The sequence below is a fragment of the Centropristis striata genome, chromosome 2 (genome assembly GCF_030273125.1).
Source record: "Centropristis striata isolate RG_2023a ecotype Rhode Island chromosome 2, C.striata_1.0, whole genome shotgun sequence".
Lineage (NCBI taxonomy): Eukaryota > Metazoa > Chordata > Actinopteri > Perciformes > Serranidae > Centropristis > Centropristis striata.
Window position 1 is genome coordinate 15,240,168 of NC_081518.1, and position 21,150 is coordinate 15,261,317.

The following is a 21,150-nucleotide window of genomic DNA, read 5'->3' on the forward strand; positions in this document are numbered from 1 at the left end:
CAATACAACATATGCATACATTCTATACATGTTATATACAGTCATGGAAAAAATGATAAGACCACCCTTTTCCATTTTCCATGGTTTTCTTGATACTGATTTTGGTAATCATCAAGGAAACCATGGATATGGCTACATATCAGCTGTTAAATTAAACTCTTATGAGCTATTTTTGTTTTTAAGCATCATATCTGTGCAAACAAATGTACCTTAAGTTGCACCAAGCATTAAAATGAACAAGAAACTGAAGAAAACAAGGGTGGTCTAATCATTTTTTCATCACTGTACTTAAATTTCTGCTACATTTCTACATTTAATATTTATATCTTTTTTTGTGTGCTTGTTTGTTTCCCTGAAAGTACTTTGCATTATACAAGTATTGCACATCTCCCTTTATTAAAATATTTCTATATTTTTAGAGGATGTTTAACTACTTTTTATTTATGTATTTCTAAAGATTTTTTTTTTTTTTACATCTTTAACTTGTTTTTATATATATTTTGTTTTTAGGTCATTACGGTTCTTTTTTATCTTCATATATATTTATTTTATATGTATGCAATAAAATATAAATATAATATGTAATAAATTCAACATGTAATATTTTTCAAAAATAAAAAATTAAATAAATGAATATTGTTAAATATAATTTACAAATAAATTAAATGAAAAAGAAAATACAATAAATAAACATTGTTATTTTGTTTTTGTTTTTTATATAATAAATAAATTCAACCAAAAACTAAAACAATAATATTGTATATCATTTTCTTTTATTCAATGAAGTTTTATTGATTTTTGCTATTAATGAAATTTAATTTTCATACAAGAAGCTCATTATGAAACAAAACACACAATTACAGTTCACAGGATGGATAAAATATCTCATGTAATAATAACATGGCTTTGCATTTGACCCATAGAAACAGGTGTATACAAAATAAGTAAATAAAATATATTAAATAAAATATATGCAATAACTATTGTTTTATTTAAAATACATATGATAAATTATTATAGATAAATATGAATAAAAATGAAATGAATACAATAAATAAATGCATTTATTTAAATATAATTAATATATATAAACAAAAATTAAATAGGGGTTGCATTTTATTATAAAACACACTTAACCAAGGATTAATATACTTGATATGTGGGGGTTTCTACAGGGTTTTTTTCTATTCAAGCTACTCATGTACATTAAGAGCATCAGAATACATACATTGGAAAAAATAAATACTAAGTAGTTTCATTGCCATTACAAAATACACAATAGTTGTTTTTAATTCCAAGTTGCAGTCGTAACAGTTCACTCAATGGATACACTCTATTTAATTGTTGTTTTGTGTGTGTGTGTGTGTGTGTCTGTGTGTATCTGTAGCTGTAATCACATCAAAAATCAAAGGCAATCAGATCAAAGCAATCAACAGAATTAACTGTGTGAAGGAAATTTGGGTTTTCCTGCATGGTGGGACATGAAGTAGGCGGCGACCTACTTGGTATTCAAGACACAAGGCATTGTGGGAACTGACTCTGTGAACTTAACAATTGTAACACCATGACAGAGGGGAACGTGTTGACCAGTGGGCTCTGTCCTGATGTGATGTTTAGGGCAGGAAGATAGGGCCACATTGAGGCTGACTAAAGAATCAATGCTGGGAACTACAACAGTCATAAGTCGAGCGGTGTACGGGACTTTGTTGTATTGTGAAAGAGTCATTCGGGATTTTGCGGTGTATGGAATACGAATGTACTAATAAATTTTGCTGAACAGAGTATTGAGTGCCTTGTTCTTGGCCAGCGCACCCACTAACTTAGTGCAGTTGTCAAAACTGCCACGACAACTGACACCTGTTAATGAAAGAGTGACAGCAGCCAGAGGTGGACTGGAATTTCTGGCCTCGAACAGAAAGCATTTTTGGCAAAACCATAATACCTATCATTGATCCGACTTCACTTTGAGCGTCCCGAGTTCTTCCTGAACGTCTACATATGGTTTTTTTAAGAAAAATAAAAAAATAGCTTTGTTAGAGCGATCTAAAAAAAAAAACTGTTCCATCTACCTTTTTAAGAAATCTTCCTGCGTTTTTAATATGGGAGCCAATGAGGCTGTTGGTGGGTGTTGGTGGCGCATCTATGCGTCTTACGCCCAAACTATAACTCTGACAGCTTTACCAGAGAATTGTGAGTGAGACGACAAATTTTCCTACGTTTCTATGTCTAAATTATTTCTGTAGAGTGGAATTTGCGGCCTGGAGCGCCGTTTTCAAATTTATTTTTTGACAATTTCTTCTTTCCCTCTACACTCTGGCGATGATGTCACACACTGTGACACGAACATTCCGTGCAATACACACCCATTATAATCTCAAATGATCGATCAATCAATCAAAAATGATCATGGTCATTGAACAGGAATTGATAAAAAACTATATGACCTATCGAAACATGGATTAATACACCAATACAAGACTTGTCTCTACTGTTTAAAGTTTAAATGGAGTCTCTAGGTGAAATTATGCCGGAGGAGTAGACTTTTTTCAAAATCTCCAATTATTGTTATTTTTCGCTCATTTTTTCCCGGCCGTCCCATTCATTTCAATGCAAAATTTTGGGCAGTTTTTCGCGACTTGCGTCGCGAAAAATTCGTATTCTGTAGAGAAAAGTAATAGCACACTGATCCCGATCAAACTGCACGTTTTGATATATAATTTGTCCTGCAACTCTTCAAGTTGTAGGACTAGTAGTGGGACGAAATTGCGTCCGGAAGAGGAAGAACAAGAAGAAATCCACAGTATAACAGTAGTGCAGCACTGGTCCCTACAGCTATTGCTGGATGGGACCAGTGCTCGGTGCGATTGCCCCGTGGCCCTAATTACTATTCACTGCAATTATGTTTTGAAATAATCTACTTTAAATTGTCCAATGTTCACACCAAAAAGTGCTTATTTCCAGGGCTGCCAAGTTTCAGAAAATGACAAGAGTGAGACTCTAGCACCATGATGCCTTTGGCCTTTTAACGTCGATTTATTCCTTAAGACTGATGTCCTCACCTACATGCCAGCGGCCAGGGGCGAGTCGAGGGTCAGAGCTTTAGGGCTGCTGAGCACCCATTGAGCCCCGCTGCCACCACACACCCTCAATCAACAGTCATTAGAATTGATTAGATTTAACTTTATTGTCACTGAACAAAGTAACAGCTACTTGGACAACAAAATGCAAAATATAGGCCATCTTTCTCTCTTTCCCATGGCACTTTTTTTGGTCATTTTGTGTCTTTTTTAGTTATTTTGTGTCTTTTTTCTGTCATTTTGTGTCTTTTTTAAGTAATTTAGTTTTTTGTCATTTTGTGTCCTTTTTAATTATTTTGTGTCTTTTTTTGTTTTTTGTGTGTCTTTAGGTCATTTTGTGTCTTTTTTAAAAGTAATTCAGGTTTTTTTCTGTCATTTTGTGTGTTTTTTTAGTTATTTTGTGTCTTTTTTTCTGTCATTTTGTGTCTTTTTAGTTATTTTGTGTCTTTTTTGTTCATTCTGTGTCTTTTTTAGTAATGTTGTGTCTTTTTTTAGTAATGTGTCTTTTTTCTGTCATTTTGTGTCTTTTTTAAGTAATTTAGGTTTTTTTCCGTCATTTTGTGTGATTTTTTTCGTTATTTTATGTCTTTTTTTTTGTCATTTTGTGTCCTTAATAGTTATTTTGTGTCTTTTTAGGTCAGTTTGTGTCTTTTTTCTGTCATTTTGTGTCTTTTTTAAGTAGTTTAGGGTTTTTTTTGTCATTTTGTGTCCTTTTTAGTTATGTTGTGTCTTTTTTTGGTCATTTTGTGTCTTTTTAAGGTCATTTTGTGTCTTTTTTAGTAATTTTGTGTCTTTTTTCTGTCATTTTCTTTCTTTTTTTTTAAGTAATTTAGGTTTTTTTCTGTCATTTTGTGTGATTTTTTTTTAGTTATTTTGTGTCTTTTTTTTTTTTTTATCTCGGACGTCTGGTCACTTATAGCATATAAGAATATTCAATTACTGTTAAGCCAACTATGAATAATAAAACATGCCAAAACATGTGTCCTTTATCATAGCTACACCTATGACAAAAAAACGCGTGAAAATCAGTAGTATTCAGTCAGGTAAGATTAATTAAATGCGCTGACAGTTATATGCTCCTGTCAAACTAATTACACTGAGTGGAGCGGATCACCACTCCAAGACGGCGGCCGAATTTCTCGCGTCACAGCAGCTGATGCCATATATGTCTATGGCTGATGCTGCGTCTATTTGTCTATGGGCGTGTCTGCTCCGCCTTCCGCCATGTTTGCCAAAAGAGAGAGAGAGCGAGAGCGAGAGCGCGAAGGAGAGAGATTTAATATGAAATATATTTAATGTAAAATATTTAATATGTTTGTATTAATATTTAATGTATTGTATTAATTTTATTGTAATTGAATTGCATGTCTGTATGTATGTTCTGCTTTTGGCAACAAAGGTTGATACCATTCATGCCAATAAAGCTAATTTGGTTCCATTTGTACACTGTCAGAGTTAAGGATAGACCTTGAAATTTAGAATTTTGAGAAACACTGCTTTAGGGGGGTCTAAATTGATATTCACAAGTCTGTAACTCTGACATACACACACACACACACACACACACACACACACACACACACACACATTGAGACTAACGTTAGAGTCTCTTTTTCAAGTGTGAACCATTTATACAGTCTATGGTGTGAACTGGTCAAGAGAAGAGGCAAATAAATGTTACACAGCTCTGCAACAAATACAGGACAGTGATAGACTTATAGCAGCCTTAAAACAGTACATATTAACTAGGAAACTCAAGGAGAAACAGTGAATCAACTGTCAACAAAATTGAGTAGTTAATTACCATCTGTCTTCAAGCAACGTCGAGTGGGTTTTAAATGTCGGCGCTGTTGTGTGTGAAAGAAAGTTAGAGACGCCAAGACCCGCCTTTCGTTGCTTCTGATTGGTTTATATTGCGTGGTGCCTTCCGCGGTTGGTTAGATTTAGGCACAAAGGACTGATGGATTGGTCTGGGATTGGTTATCTCGGTCAGTCAATCAGAGTTACTCGAGATACGGCAAGCCGCGAGGACGAAAGTTTATTATTATGAAAAAAATAAATACAGAGTATTGAATGGGGAAATATAAGCGTGAGAACTGTCAAGTGTGGCGTGTGGTGTGAGAATGGGTTAAATTGCGTGACTGTCACACTCAAAGCTTGACACTTGGCAGCTCTGTTATTTCCTGTTTTTTTATTGATCACTTTATCAGAAATACAATACTTGTTATTTGTATTTGTTAATATGTATGTATAATATAATATAATATCTGTGTCATTTTTATTAATACTATCATTTCATTATTATTTTATTTCCCTTATAATGTAAACAGTGTCTCATCCGGTGCGGCAGTTGGCAGTAAGCAGTAACCATAGCAACGGTTAAAACGGAAGGAGAATAAGAAGAAAAGGAGAGATGGCGGCGGTAGCTTCAGTTCTGCGGTCCAAGCCGGATTTGGAAAAGTTCTTACAGACTCTGGAGGAAACTACAGCCACCAAATATATCGTTCATAGCTGTGACAAGAACTTTCTAGATGCTGGTGAGTGTTTTTGAACCAGAAAAAGCTACCTGTCCCTATCAATGTGACGTTATCTTGTGTTAGCATGTAGCTAGCATGGGAAGCTACAAACAAAACAAGTGGTGGAATGTAATTGAGTACATTTACTCAAATAACGTTACTCTACTTAAGTACTTAACTTTACTCGATCATTTCCATTTTATTCTACTGTCGGCTGCACCACATCTCAGAGGTAAATATTGTACTTTTTATGTACGTTCTCACAGGACAGTAAAATAATTAATACAAACTTTTTAGGGCATTTATTTATTTATTAAGGTTTCGAGGTCTTTCAATAATTTTTTATATTTTTTAGAGGATGTTTAACTACTTCAGTTTTTATTTATTAATTTTTTCTAAAGGTTTTTGAGGTCTTGAAGTTATTTTTATGTTGTTAAAGATTTGTTTTTAGGTCATTACTTTTTTATTTTATCAATTTTAGGGCATTTACTTATTAAGGTTTTGAGGTCTTTCATTAAATTTATATATTTAAGAGGATGTTTAACTACTTCAGTTTTTATTTTTATTTTGTTTTTAAGGTTTTTGAGGTCTTGAAGTTATTTTTATGTTTTTAAAAAGTTGTTCTTATGTCATTACGTTTTTATTTTAACGATTTTTAGGGAATGTTTTAATTTATTTATTTTTAAAGGTTTTGAGGTTCTTCATTAATTTCTATATATTTTGTAGAGGATATTTAACTACTTCAGTTTGTATTTTAGGTCTTGAAGTTATTTTTATTTTTTATATTTATGGAAAGGTTTTTCAAACACTAAGTGAAAAGAAAAATCCTTTTTGGATGAGCTGAAAAAGTAATTGTCACAAAGCTTTTGTTTTTGAGGTCTTTCATTAATTTATATATTATTTTAGAAGATGTTAAGGCCCTTACTTTTTCATTTATCTTAAAACCCTTTTTTTAGTCTTTATTTTATTTTTATATCTTTAAAAAAGATCATTTTTAGGTCATTTATTTTGTTATTTTCCTTTAATTTATTTATTTATTTCTAGAAAGATTTTAGGACATTCACAAAGGTGAAAAAGTTGTTGGTTTTTGTGTGGTTCTCACAGGAATGCCACGCTGTAAACGTATGATGATCCTATGGAATATGATGCGTCACTGTAGGTAATTCAGTATATAAAGGAGTTAAAATTTGCACATCTACAGCAGTAAGATTCATCATACACATTAATGCAGCAGGAATATTAATGCGAAAACATTAGATCGTAAAACACTGACAGGGAAGATTTTACTGCACAATGAATACTTTTACTTTTTATACATTTACAATGTTTTTGATAATACTTACATATGTTGACTTAAGTGAGGATTTGAATGACTTGTACTTGTAGAGGAGTATTTTTACAGTGTCGTATTAGTACTTTTACTGAAGTAAAGGCTCTAATAATAGTTACGCCGACACTTTATGTTTCATTTTTTACATGTATTCTTTGTTATATAGCATGGCAGCCGACTCAACGGATGAGAGTGCGGTGGGAGTGGAGTCAGGAGAGTGGAACAGCCAGCATCCCCTTTGATGGCCTGCCCTTCATTTTCATTGGCTATCAGTATTTTGGCTGTCACCAGGGGAGAGATAAGGCCAAACAGAAGAAACTCAAATATGCTGAGGCAAAGGAAAAGGAGGTAGGCTACTGTCTGTCTGTCTGTCTCACTCTCTCTCTGTCTGTCTGTCTGTCTGTCTGTCTGTCTGTCTGTCTCACTCTTTGTCTATCTGTCTCAGTCTCTGTCTGTCTATCTTTCTGTCTCACTCTTTGTCTGTCTGTCTGTCTTTCTTTCTCACTTTTTGTCTGTCTGTTTCACTCAGTCTGTCTATCTGTCTCACTCTATGTCTGTCTGTCTGTCTATCTGTCTGTCTGTCTCACTCTCTGTCTGTCTGTCTGTCTCTCTGTCTGTCTGTCTATCTGTCGGTCTGTCTCACTCTCTGTCTGTCTGTCTGTCTGTCTGTATTACATTACATTACATTACATTACATGTCATTTAGCAGACGCTTTTGTCCAAAGCGACTTACAATAAGTGCATTCAACCTGATGGTACTAGACATAGACCATAGGAATCGAGTAAGTACATAACTTTAAGAGCTAACTGTCATTGCTAAGGAGTGCTATATGTTAAAGAAGAAAAGAAGAGAAAAGAAGAAGAAAATATTTTTTTTTTTTTTTTTTTTTTTTTTTTTTTTTTTTTAATATATATATATCTGTTAGGTGACCATGACTTAACCGAGGTATTGTTGGAAGAGATAGGTCTTCAGCCTGCGGCGGAAGATGTACAGGCTGTCTGAGGTCCTGATGTCGGTGGGGAGCTCGTTCCACCATTTGGGAGCCAAGACAGAGAAAAGTCTGGAAGAGGTTTTGAGGCGAGTTGACCCACGCAAGGTGGGAGTCGCTAGCTGTTTGGCTGATGCAGAGCGGAGAGGACGGGCAGGGGTGTAGAGTTTGACAAGGTCCTGGATGTAAGTAGGACCTGAACCGTTAGCAGCAGAGTACGCCAGAGCTAGAGTCTTGAAGCGTATCCGCGCAGCCACTGGTAGCCAGTGGAGGGAGCGGAGGAGAGGTGTTGTGTGTGAAAATTTGGGAAGATTGAAGACCAATCGAGCAGCTGCATTCTGGATGAGTTGTAGAGGTCGGATGGCTTTGGCAGGCAGACCTGCCATGAGGGAGTTGCAGTAGTCCAGGCGTGAGATGACCAGTGCCTGGACCAGGACCTGAGCTGCCTTCTGGGTGAGAAACGGGCGGATTCTCCTGATGTTATGCAGCAAGAATCTGCAAGATCTGGTGGTGGCGGTGATGTTTGTTGAGAGGGACAGTTGGTTGTCAAGAGTTACGCCAAGGTTTTTGGCGGTTTCTGTGGAGGCAACCACTGTGTCCTGGACAGTGATGTGGAAGTCAGTGGTGGGAGAGCCTTTCCCTGGGAGGTAGAGTAGCTCGGTCTTTCCCAGGTTGAGTTTGAGGTGGTGCGAGTACATCCACTGGGAGATGTCGGCCAGACATGCAGAGATACGTGCTGCTGCACGTGTTTCAGACTGGGGAAATGAGAAGATTAGCTGGGTGTCGTCGGCATAGCTATGATAGGAGAAGCCATGCGAGTGGATGAGGGAGCCAAGGGAGTTGGTGTAAATCGAGAAGAGGAGCGGACCAAGGACCGAGCCTTGAGGGACCCCGGTGGTGAGTAGACAGGGTTCTGAAACAGAACCCCTCCAAGTTACACGGAAGGTGCGGTCCTTGAGATAGGATTTGAGCAGAGAGAGGGCGGAGCCAGATACTCCCAGGTGATGAAGGGTGGAGATGAGGATCTGGTGATCCACAGTGTCAAAAGCTGCAGAAAGGTCCAGTAGAACCACCACAGATGAGAGAGAGGCCGCCTTCGCCTTGTGAAGCTGTTCAGTCACAGCGAGAAGGGCAGTCTCTGTTGAGTGGCCCTTCTTGAAACCAGACTGGTGAGGGTCAAGGAGGTTGTTCCCATGCAGATAGGAGGACAGCTGATTGAAGATAGCCCGTTCCAGAGTTTTGGAGAGGAACGGCAGGAGAGAGACGGGTCTGTAATTGTCCACTAAGGATGGGTCGAGGGTGGATCTCTTTAGGAGAGGATTCACCCTCGCTTCCTTCAGAGAGTTAGGAAAGCAGCCAGTAGTCAAGGAAGTGTTGACAAGATGGGAGAGGAACGGGAGGAGATCAGGAGCAATAGACTGAAACAGGTGGGAGGGAATAGGATCCAGCTGACAAGTGGTAGGACGGGCAGAGGTTACAAGGCTGAGCACTTGAGGAGGAGACAGTGGAGTGAATGCTGAGAGGGAGGGAGACACTGATGGGGAGGGAGGAGAGGCAGGTTGTGAGACTGGATGGGTAAATGACGAGCGTATGTCCTCAATCTTCTTCAGGAAATGGTTGACAAAGTGGGTTGGTAGGAGGGAGGAGGTAGGAGGGGGAGTTGGAGGGACCAGGAGGTTTGTAAAGATGGAGTAGAGCTTCTTGGGGTTGGAGAATGAGGATTGGATTTTGGTCTGATAGAAAGAGCTTTTTTCGGCTGAGATTAAAGATGAGAAGGCAGCAAGAAGAGATTGGTAGTTGTGTAGGTCATCAGGGTGTTTAGTTTTCTGCCACTTCCGTTCTGCTGCCCGTAGGGGAGCTCTGGTGGCGCGCACAGAGTCCGACAGCCAAGGGGCAGGGGAGGACTTGCGCACTTTACGAGGAGTGAGAGGACAGAGTGAGTCAAGAGAGGAGGAGAGGGTGGCAAGGAGAGTGTCGGTTGCAGAGTTGGGCTGCAGAAGTGAGAATGAGTCCGATGAAGGGAGGGATGAGAGAACAGTTGAGGCCAGAGCAGGAGGAGAGAGAGAGCGAATGTTGCGGCGGACCAGTGCAGTATCTGTCGGTGAGGACAGACAGTCCGATCGGGAGAGTGGGAGAGAGAACTTGACAAAGTAGTGGTCAGAGACATGAAGTGGGGTTACAGAGAGAATCACTGTCTGTCTGTCTGTCTGTCTGTCTGTCTGTCTGTATCACTCTCTGTCTGTCTGTCTGTCTGTCTGTCTCGCTCTCTGTCTATCGTCCTTGTGATGATCTGTACACTTGTATTTTGAATGTTAAAGCAACATATCTGTAGCCAATTTTAATTAAATTATGTTCTTCAAGTACAATCAGAAGAACAGACGTCTTGTCCAGAACACAAAGAAGGTTGGCTGCCCTGCAGTGCTCAACATTTCCAGGATTGCTAAATTTCCAGGTTATAAGGTGAGATGTTTAGCTACAACCTTGTTCACTGAAGAATCTTGAGCGTTGATTAAAAAAATACATTTTACCAATTGACGCTACAGCTTTAAAGATTGAAAAGTAGTCAACCAAGCTTTGTCTTTCAGTTGGAGGAGAATAAGGAGCATCAGCGGAGGAAAATGGTGACATCCCTGAAGGAGGCTCTGGAGAAGGATCCATCCTCCGTCCTGTGGGAGAATCTCTACTATGTGAGGACACCTGTCATCCAAGACCACGTTGGCCACCCCGTGTACGGACAGGTAAATCAGGTTTATTATGTGACTGTGCTGTGCTGTACTGTCATGTGCGACTAAACATTTGTCTAACCGGTCTGTTATCTGTCTTTTGTGTACCTGTGCACCCTGTGAACATCTCAATCGACATCACACCCTTTAACAACACCACAGAAAGCACTTTTGATTGATTTTCTGAAAGAAAAAATGCTGCAGTGCTTGTTACACCTGTCCCTGTCACTGAAAGGCTCAGCCCAGGCCCCATATCATTGCTGACAGCTGTCTGCTCTGACTGTTCCCACCGTCTGACTCCACTCCATCAAACACCTGCTGAGCAAACATCATGCTACTTATATGACAACGTAATGCATACATGTACATATGGATTGCACTTAAATCAACCACAACATAACCGTTCATACACTTTTATACACTTGCACTAATTTTGCACTGTTTATGCACTCCTTCATGTCAATATCGTACAGTATTTCTTCTTGTATATTATTTCTTTGTATTTATATATATTTTTTTTTTTATTGTCTCTTCATTCTCTAATTTTGCTCATTCATGCTAGTTTTTAACTTTATTCTATTTTATTGTATTGGTGTTGTGCTTCTGCTGGAAGTGCAATTTCCAAGTTCTATCTATCTATCTATCTATCTATCTATCTATCTGTCTGTCTGTCTGTCTGTCTGTCTGTCTGTCTGTCTATTTATATGTATTTGTTTGCGGTGACAATATCATCATCCATTCTTACGTTTCACTGTGGACATCGATATATATTTACCAATTTGGTAGACATTGCTCACTCGTGCAACTTCCCTTGCTGTAACTGCATTTCAGTGTAAATACTTTGGTTACATCTCAAAAAGTTAATACAACATTAAACATAGCTGGAATCTCTTTCACCAGGTAATCGTTTATCATTTATCTCATCATATACCATCAATCCATCCATCCATCCATCCATCCATCCATCCATCCATCACTCACTCACTCACTCACCAACTTCTCCTACCAGGGACAGAATGAATAATTCACCTCTGACCTCTGTTTGGAACTTCTTTTTCTGACAAACAAACTTTATTTTGATGCTTTTATTTACGCACTCTGGAACGTGTTTACATTGAAAGTATGAATAAAAATTCCCAGTGTGAATTAATTAATTTTCACTAGTTTACATGCTATAGTCTTCCACTTCCAGACTCATGCATGCAACTTAGTGTTTCCCACTTAAACACGTTGTGATCGGTGGAAGAGATCAACGGCGTATTAAACACCAACTCATAACTCTGTCCATTTCACTACCAGAGACATGTTCGCATTTTTCCACCTTTTGTACCCTCCATGTTTACTGTCTGCCAAGGTGGCTCATTTGCGTCTGCTGCTGAAGAGAGCAGAGCTATGGGTTGTTGACAGTGTTCGAGTCATTGAACTTTAGAATTTGCATGAGGCAAGACAATGATATTATTTGTAAAGGTCAAGACGACCCAAAAGTCAAAACATTTTAACACAGATTAAACTGGTCTGTCTGTCTGTCTGTCTGTCTGTCTGTCTGTCTGTCTGTGTCTCTCTCTCTCTCTTACACCAAAAGATTTTCACAGTCCCAGACTAAAAACTGAAAGTCTTTAGTAGACTTTAGTCAGTCTTTTCCTGGTCTTGGGTTTGGATCATATCAAACATGTTTGATATTATCTCAAGTTGCAATGATGTAACAGTATCACCAACCAATAGATGAGTGGGGGAAAGGTCCCCGGTTCCAGACCGGCCAGTAAAACCAGTAAAACCACTTCCACAGGAAAAAGGAACATCACAATAATTTTAGTAAGCTCAGTCCTCAATAAAAATATAGTGATGTCATATATTTAGATTTTTGGGGACTGTTTCTTAGTAAAGAGAACAGTAAGGAGACCCAGTTAAAATGTATAAATAAATGTATACATAAATAAGTAATAAATAATGGATGATTAATGTATGATTAACTAAGTTAAAGTTGATAGAGCTGATATATTATATTTAATAGGACATAAATGTATATCATGAATTCATTTCTTAATGTTCCTTTATTCTTCCTTATATCTATTTTTACTGCGAAATAGTCAACTTTTCATGTCAGAAAAACAGCAACCCTTTTTCAGCTTTGTGAGGGGCATTTTGTGGCGTCTTCTCTTCTTTTTGTTGTTGTTTTTTTTTCTGTCTGTCATTTAAACACAGATTAAACTGAGCAAGTTAAACAAAATTTTCACAAATAAACAATAAACAAAAATGTATACATACACATTTATTTTGAGCAGCATCACAACCTCTGGGACCTGCAGATTACTTACTTTTTGGATCGAATGCCCTTGTTTTAAAAGTAGAAACACCTTTTTCTTCTGACACATTGCGCAGGGTGCCGTTGTCCGAGAGCCGGTGGATGAGCGCGTGAAGAACCACATCATAGAGCTCTCCAGAGGCAGGGTGAGAGAAGTGAGCGAGGTAAGGTGGCACTCCAAACAGTTTGTGGAGAGACACCTCTTCAAGGACCAACGGCCGCCGTCTCCGTCGAGGAGGAGGTTCTACCCCACGGACAAAGATATCAGAAACCTGGTGCAGAAAGCTGAAGAGTCAGGAGGGAGCTCTGGTACGGACCAGGAGAATCTACAGGTGAGGAGTAAAACTGCAAACACACAGGTTCATGTAGAACATTTACATTCATGATGTAAGTGTGTGGATTATCAGGAAACCAGCAACACGGTATAGATTTGTTTAGAGATTGTTTTTGGGTTAAGAGAGTATGAGAAATGACCTAGGCCTGTCACAATAATACATTTTTTAGGACAATATATTTTCCCAGAAACTATGACAATAAACTATAGTATCGTATCAATGTTGTTTTAGTTTTATAACCATATTAGAGCATAATAGGTACATCCTTTTCCACAGCAATGCATTTTTAAATCTCCAGGATATTAATCATTGGAATTGAAATGTGGAAAAGAAATATTAAAATATCCTCGATAAATAAAACATAAATAAATAAACTACAACCGAAACAAATAAAATAGACTTTCAGGCTCTGTTAACAAACAAAATTGCAGATAATCTTGATGTATTATATTATTTAATTAACATATAAACAGCTGGAATGGCTGCTTGGGAAATATAGTGAGTTATAGTAGAGTTATTTTGGCAAGTCATACTGCCTGTCAAACATTTGAAGCATTACTTTAAACAACACTGAAAGCACAAAAAGTCACACATGTAAACGACAATATATTAAGTCCACTATTGTGTCCATTTTTATATATCGAACGATAAGTCGATACAGTAATTATCCTGACAGGCCTAATATTACCCCAGTGACACATTTACAAATTACAAATTACAAATTTACAAACCCCAACATTTTAACCCAGGAGAACCAGATTTCTTTGGGGGCAAGGGGGTTAATTTAAGTTGTAGCTCGGCACTTTAATCAAGTTTTCTAGTGATAAATCTGTCTTACTCTCTGTCTGTCTCACTGTGTGCCTGTCTCACTCTCTATCTGTCTGTCAGAGTGTATATAAGGACTCAGTTGTAAGGTATATGAAGTCCATTCCCATTCTCAATTATGTCTCATAAATTGTTACAGAAATCTTAGATTGATACCATTTGTTGCACAGATTTGGTGCTAATTTTCAAAATGTTATTTTACTCTAGAAGTGATATAAATAATAAGATTTCCTCCAGAGTACCACAATTAGACCCCAAGACCTTGAGGAACATTGTAGGAAATTGTATGGCAGCACTTGTGTTGTGTTGTCTGCTGAGAAAGGCCCTTATTGTGAATCTAGTGTGGAAAGCCATCCATCCTGTGAATGCTCTAGGTCTGAGTTAATTAATTAAAGTTGATGAAATGTATAAGAGTTTATAACAGTATGAGTATATGAAGTCTGTTCCCATGCTCAATTGTGTCTCATAAGTTGTTGCAGCAATTTTTAGGTTTGACACCATTTCTTCACAGATTTGGTGCTAAATTAAAATCCCTTTAAAACATGTTCAGACACTAAGACCTTGAGGAACACCGTAGAAAAAAACATGCTGTGATTTGGTTTAAAAAAACGTTCGATATTTTATACATTTTTTTCAAGAATGAACATTACTTATTGTGAATCTAGTGTGTCAGCCATCCATCCTCTGGATGCTCTAGGTCTCTAGTTTGAGGTTGTAAAGTTTCATGAGGCTGTGATTATCCTAGAGGTCACAGCAGCTCATTTTATACACTGAGCTCAAGTTTCACTCACTAACATCATCACACATGAAGAAAATTGGGCTCATTGAATCCACAAGAGTCTCAGCTTTACACTCAGACCCCATTTATGCAGCTCACACACTGTTTAGGGACCCCAGTCTGCACAAATATTCACATGCAATTGGACAAAATAACACATTTTGAGACTCATGGGTTCCCATAGAACCCATTTTTCATTCAGATATCTTACAGAGGTTGAAAAAGGACATATCACCTCCTACAATACAAGATATCATGACACGGTTGGTACCAATGGTCTCCTTAGTTCTGTGGTGTCAAACTGATGCATGAAAGGGCCTGTGTATCTATAAATCTGTCTATCTGTAAAAAAGGATGGGTTAAATGCAGAGGTTGAATTTCCCCATTGTGGGATTAATAAAGTAATCTTCAATCTTCTTGAGTCAGGTGTGCTTCTGCAGGGTCGCCACACCCTTTCATGGATCAGTGTGACCCTGCTTTATGTCTTTTATGACACCAGTAACCCTCCGGCATTAAAACTGATCCTGCTGCAGCCTTTGTAAGAAAACTAGGTTGCTAAATTGACTAATGTTGCCTGCTTCTTTATCATTTCAGCTTTTTTACCCGCTGCCTCCTGCTGAGGAGAAAGCTGACATCACACTGGATCCTCCGAAAAGAAAAAAGGGGCAAACCGACGTCTTGAAAAAGGAGTGCACCAGACACCTGAAATCTATAATGGATTATGTGAAACTCCTAAAAGATGACACGTACCTGAAGGAACTGAGGGGAAATATTAAGGACATGCACGATCAGGTTGTGTCACAGGTGCCGGAGGTGCAAGTTCGACTGCTGCAGAAAGCATCAAAAAAAAGAAAGACGATTCCCTCTGATGCCATGCCGCTGCCGAAGCAGCCAAAACAACACACCGACACTAACGGAGTGAATGTGTAAATCAGATTTCTGTCCATCTGTTCATGTTAAGGCGAAGCTCTGAAGATGTTCTCTCAGGGCTCATTCATGCTCAGCGTTAGATACCGACGCAGACTTCTTCCCACTCATTTCGTCCATATTTCTGCATGTTATTTGAAAGATTACAGATGCAGAAGAGATGGAGCAGTACCATCGGAAATCGTGGGGCAGCGTAGCAAAAGGTTCAAGCGAGACACGACCATAAGACATGAGGAGAAAGTTTAAAAATGAAGGAACTTTTTAAGGAGATTTTAGTTAAAAAAAAAAGTGAGTGCTGTGGGACGTTGCTACTAGTTAAGAAGAGTAGAAACGAGTCTCCAAAAGTCTCCAATAACACCAGAAAAAGTCGATAGATTTGTCACTAGTCACTTTTTTGAAAAAGAGTCTCCAGAGAGTCCGAATAGTTGATAAATATAGAGACAAAGTCTCTAAGTTGGCAACACTGCTTGCTGCGTCGGTCTGTTGTCACATTCAGACTCCGTTGGTTAGCCGCTACAAAAGTACCTGTATGGGAACAGAGGCCGAGGGGAAATGACTAGTGGGCGGAGCCAAAACACTCAGCCGCTTTCCAAAAAGTTCTCAGTGGAAACATTCCTTATGAGTTACCTAAATATGACAGCTGAAAACCCAAACTGTGCCCTTGTAAATCTGTGAGATAAATATAAAATCACAAGCAAAGTGGGAAGTTACATTTACTCTGCATAGCATTATAATTATCCAAATATAACAGCGTTATGTAAATAATCACTTTTTCTGATCCTCTTCTTTTCTTCAGAGGCTCTTTGCAGAAGAGGAACAGGAACTCTGTCAAAGCAAATACCAAACTGTAATTGAGACTACTTCACGGATTATGAGATAATGCACCATTGACTGGAAGGTGACACCAAACCATTTCCTGGTAAAAAGAAAACCTGTTCGACATGATACAGAAACACAAAGTTGTCAAACTTGTCAGATCAGGTTCCTCACTGTTACCGCCCACCAGCTTATCCATGTAGCACCCTATAATGTAATAATTTCCTGATAATGTAATAACACCTGAAAATGTAATAAAACCCAATAATGTAATAAAATGACTGACTGATATTTGGTTATTATATCATTTTCAATATGAAATTGACATCTTTCTCTATGCCAAGTGACAGTGGTCAGCTGTCATACTTATAGTATATTATGATACTGGTATCATGTATAAAATAATAAAAATGACAAAACTTGACAGTTATTTTTCTCCTTTTTGGGGTTTATACAGGGTTTCTGAAGTTGTATGTTGTTTCTTAGAGTAAAGATTTAAATCCCGTTTTATTGACGTGACATAATTTCTGCAACGCTATCTGCCGTTGTCATGAATCAGGCAGGATCCAAATGCAGTACAACCAAGATTGAGAGCGAGGTCTCCTTTATTGTTCCACACACAACAGGAAACAATAAACACAAACAGTCTTGCAACTAGAGCATCAGATTGACACAGAAATACCAGAGTCCTGAGCACAGCTCTGAGTCAGGGAACGTGACCAGCAAGTAATCCTCTTCAGAGAAGACGGAGCAGCAGACGCCGACACAGGAACGGGGAAAATTCAACCAGGAAACACAGGCTGAGTCAGATCAGGGACAGAAGGCAGGCAGGTTTACCAGGGTGGAGACGAGGAGACGGAGGCTTGATGAACTCCAGCTGAGCTCTGCAGGTGCAGCAGATCAGCTCTGATGAGGGGGCGTGGCCTGCTGCACCAAAGCAAATGACAGCTGGTAATGTCAGTAACATGTTTATATCAGATTTTTGATTAAATAGTCACTAGTTTTATTATAAAATGATATTTTGATATGTTAATTCATTTTATTACATTATTGGTGAAGTTTCATTACATTTTTGATCGAGTTAAGTGCAAATTTTATTACATATTACATTATAGGGTGCTACAATCCATCATCGTCATCATCTGATTTGACACAGAGCACAGACACGGTCTGGACGTTCCCATGGTGTTAATACTTGGGTATAATTATTTGAACAGATGAATGTGGAACCTTCAGGCATCTGGAAATTGCACCCAAGGATGAACCAGACTTGTGCAAGTCCACAATTCTCTTCCTGATATCTTGGTTGATTTCTTTTGACTTTCCCATGATGTTACACAAAGAAGCAGTGTGTTCCAGGTGTGCCTTAAAATACATCCACAGGTGTGTCTCGAATTAACTCAAATGTTGTCAATAAACAGAAGCTTCCAAAGACATGACAGCATCATCTGGGTTTTCCTTATTGTTTCAAGGCATAATAATGTTAGTGTATGTAAACTTCTGACTTTGAAGAAAGTAATAAAAAATTGTCTAAAAAAAATCCTTCTCTCATTATTCTGGCATTTAGCAAATAGAAATAATTTTGGTAATCCTAACGGACCTAAAACAGGAAAAGTGATTGTCTGATTTCATGTCAGACAGTGAGACAAAAAAGCATATGTGTATTTTTATATAGTGTATGTAAACTTCTGGTATCAACTGTATCAATGCTGTGATTTGGTTTCAAAAACTTTTGACATGCAGCACCCTCTCTTTTATATTATCTGTGCGCGGCACAGTTCAAGTTTCTTTTGGAATGGTTTATAGGTGACCCTGACTCGGTTTGGCTCAGTTGCGAATCCGCCTCTTTAGATAAAATCCCTTTACAGAATTTATTATATCTCTCCTGGCAGGGTGGCAACATTAGTAAAAGATAATGTGCTATTAAAGAATATGTTAAACATTTGGCGTAAAGTCAGGAAATTGGAGGGGTACAGTAATTGCTTCTCTTTATTGACTCCTATTCACGATAACCCTGACTTTCAACCTGGATTACGGGGCGGCTTTGATGACTGGGAGCACAAGGGCATCAGGGTTGTTGGGGACATGATTCAGGGAGGCTCAATCCTCACATTTCAACAAGCGAAAAGCAAATATGGGATCACCAATAAGGATTTTATAAAATTTCTGCAAGTTCGTAACTTTGTTTTGTGTAACCTAAAAGATTTCACTGGTGGTCTTGCTATATCTCCCATAGAATCCCTATTGGTAAATAATATGCAACCTAAATCTTTCACTAAGAAACTGTATAAAATCCTCTGTAATCTTAATGTAGATAATTCTGGTAAAGTAAAAGGCAAATGGGAATCTGATGTTGGTACATTAGAGTCTGGGGACTGGGATGCTCTGTGCAGCCAGCCCTCCAGGGTTCTGGTGTCTAACTATGCATGGGAGAGGCAATTCAAGATTTTGTATAGGCTTTATATCACTCCTGTATACAGACACAGATTTAATCCTAACCTGTCGGAGCTCTGTAATAAATGTCAATCTGATGTTGGATCATTTATTCATTGTTTATGGAGCTGTTCTCACATCCAACAGTTTTGGAGTATAATTGTTCAACAGTTGAATCTGATATTCAAGCGCCATCTACATCTGAGTGCAAGGACTTGTCTGTTAGGACTAGAGGATGAACTGCCTGTTGATTTTGGCCACAAAGACCTTTTACACATTCTACTGCACTATGCCCGGAAATGTATCCTGGCCTTATGGATCACTGACAAAACCCCCACTCTCAATCAGTGGAAACAAACTGGGTCTGGTATCATTCTGTTTGAGGCTTTCTCTACAGCACTGAAGGACAAACCCTTTGTATTCTACCAGACCTGGGATCCATTTCTTGACTACCTAGGTGCCACCACATCTCGTAGGATGAGGTCAGGACTTGTGGACTTGGCCTGCGAAAAAGATGCAGAGTTATAGAGTGATACGATATCGAACTTGAGTATATATTATATTGTCTTCTTTGGTCTCCCTGATCGCCTCCATTTTTATTTTTATTTATTTATATTATTTATTTATTGTTTTCTCTTTTTTTCCCACTTTTACTATGCCAGGCTTAAATGTCTGTATTTTGTACACTATTATCAGTGATATGTTTTCTGTTCTCTCTGTCGCGTCTGCTTTGCAAGAAAAAGTTTAATAAAAACATGTTTGGAAAAAAAACTAAAAACTTTTGACATTTTGGAGATTTCTGCATTTTCTGTGATCATATACTGTTAACTTATGTTTGTTTAAACTGCTGAGAAACCCCTTTACTGTCAACATACCTTTAAACATCCTCTATATGATCTCTACACGTCAGATTTTATAGTCTATGTTTGCTGGAACTTCACTAAAGATTATTTTACTTCCCGAACGTACTTCATGCACGGCCCATTTATGATTTATGATAGTACAGATAATTTATGAATAAATAATGATGTGTCTCAACAAGTTTTTATTCTTGCATTATAAATACAATTTAAAGTAACATTTAATATGTCCCGTACTTTTGGAGGTTCTCAACTTTACTTGTTTACATTTTATGCAACTTTATACTTCTATTTCATGACATCTCAAAGCGAAATATTCTATTTTTTGCATTTTGTGAAAAAATTCTAAGTTACTTTATTTTCGAAAATTCTAATGTATTCTTGAAATGTTAAATAAATAAAAATCATATTTATTTATTTTGAACTTAATTCGACATTTCAACTTTATTCCTTAATACAAAATTTGAAGAAAGATTTCTAGAAAAGAAAAAAAAAAAAAATACTGATTTTTTTTTCCCCTTATGTCTGGCCCTAATACTTGTCTGTACTATATATTAAAAAAAAATTATTATAGATATAGTTCCAACCTGTTTCCTTGGGGGATAAAATCTTTTAAACTTCAATCCAAATCACGACTACCAAATATTAATTAATTTTCAGAAAAGAAAATATGCCTTTAAATACCATTTTGTATATATAATGCCACCTTTTTTAAATAAAAAGAAATACACAAAAGTTTAATTATTTTCTGTGTACTAAATGCTCAGTTGATTTATTTTCAGCATCACTTTCAGTGTTTCCTCTAAGATTTTTTTCAGCAGCGGGGGTAAAGGGTTATTTGTCCCTCAGAAGGAAATATTCTACTTTTTGCTGCACTTGTGTCATAGTAAATTATGATGTATTAATATAGGTTTAAGTCAAACTTTATTGAACCACAGGGTTTAACTACCCAGCAGTGAATAAATAACTAACTTCACCAGCTGCAACATTAAAGCGATGAACACATTAATGCATCAATAATTATAACACAAAAGTATCACATACATGATTCTGCAAAGGGCTGTTCTGCAGAACGAGTTCCATGAGTGATTATTGAAATACCTGAAAACTTGTTCCACTGCTGCTGGATTTGCATTTGCTGATATGTAAATATTCACATTTGCATGAAAAAAAAAACAAACTCTGTCACTCTGAAGTCCTCAAATAACAATCCACACTTTAAAACGTTTTGAACAGCAC

General features: G+C 37.6%; 1 protein-coding gene across 1 annotated transcript; it reads left to right on the forward strand.

The window, feature by feature from the left end:
* Window positions 1–1,653: 1,653 nt before the first annotated feature.
* On the forward strand, window positions 1,654–17,260 carry si:dkey-31c13.1 (uncharacterized protein LOC100002197 homolog). Its single transcript, XM_059359631.1, has 8 exons — window positions 1,654–2,190; window positions 5,408–5,614; window positions 7,090–7,271; window positions 10,274–10,372; window positions 10,498–10,650; window positions 13,015–13,269; window positions 15,470–15,801; window positions 16,599–17,260. Exons 2-8 carry the CDS (start codon window positions 5,491–5,493, stop codon window positions 16,651–16,653), a joined length of 1,200 nt encoding a protein of 399 aa, XP_059215614.1. The 5' UTR covers window positions 1,654–2,190; window positions 5,408–5,490; the 3' UTR covers window positions 16,654–17,260.
* Window positions 17,261–21,150: the final 3,890 nt, after the last annotated feature.

Excerpts from the sequence above, each read along its gene's own strand:
- si:dkey-31c13.1 (XM_059359631.1), top strand. The coding sequence starts at position 5,491 with ATGGCGGCGGTAGCTTCAGTTCTGCGGTCCAAGCCGGATTTGGAAAAG. Across the intron at positions 7,272-10,273 it reads CTGAGGCAAAGGAAAAGGAG|TACAATCAGAAGAACAGACG; the intron begins GTAGGCTACTGT and ends ATGTTCTTCAAG. Across the intron at positions 15,802-16,598 it reads GACACTAACGGAGTGAATGT|AGGCTCTTTGCAGAAGAGGA; the intron begins GTAAATCAGATT and ends TCTTTTCTTCAG.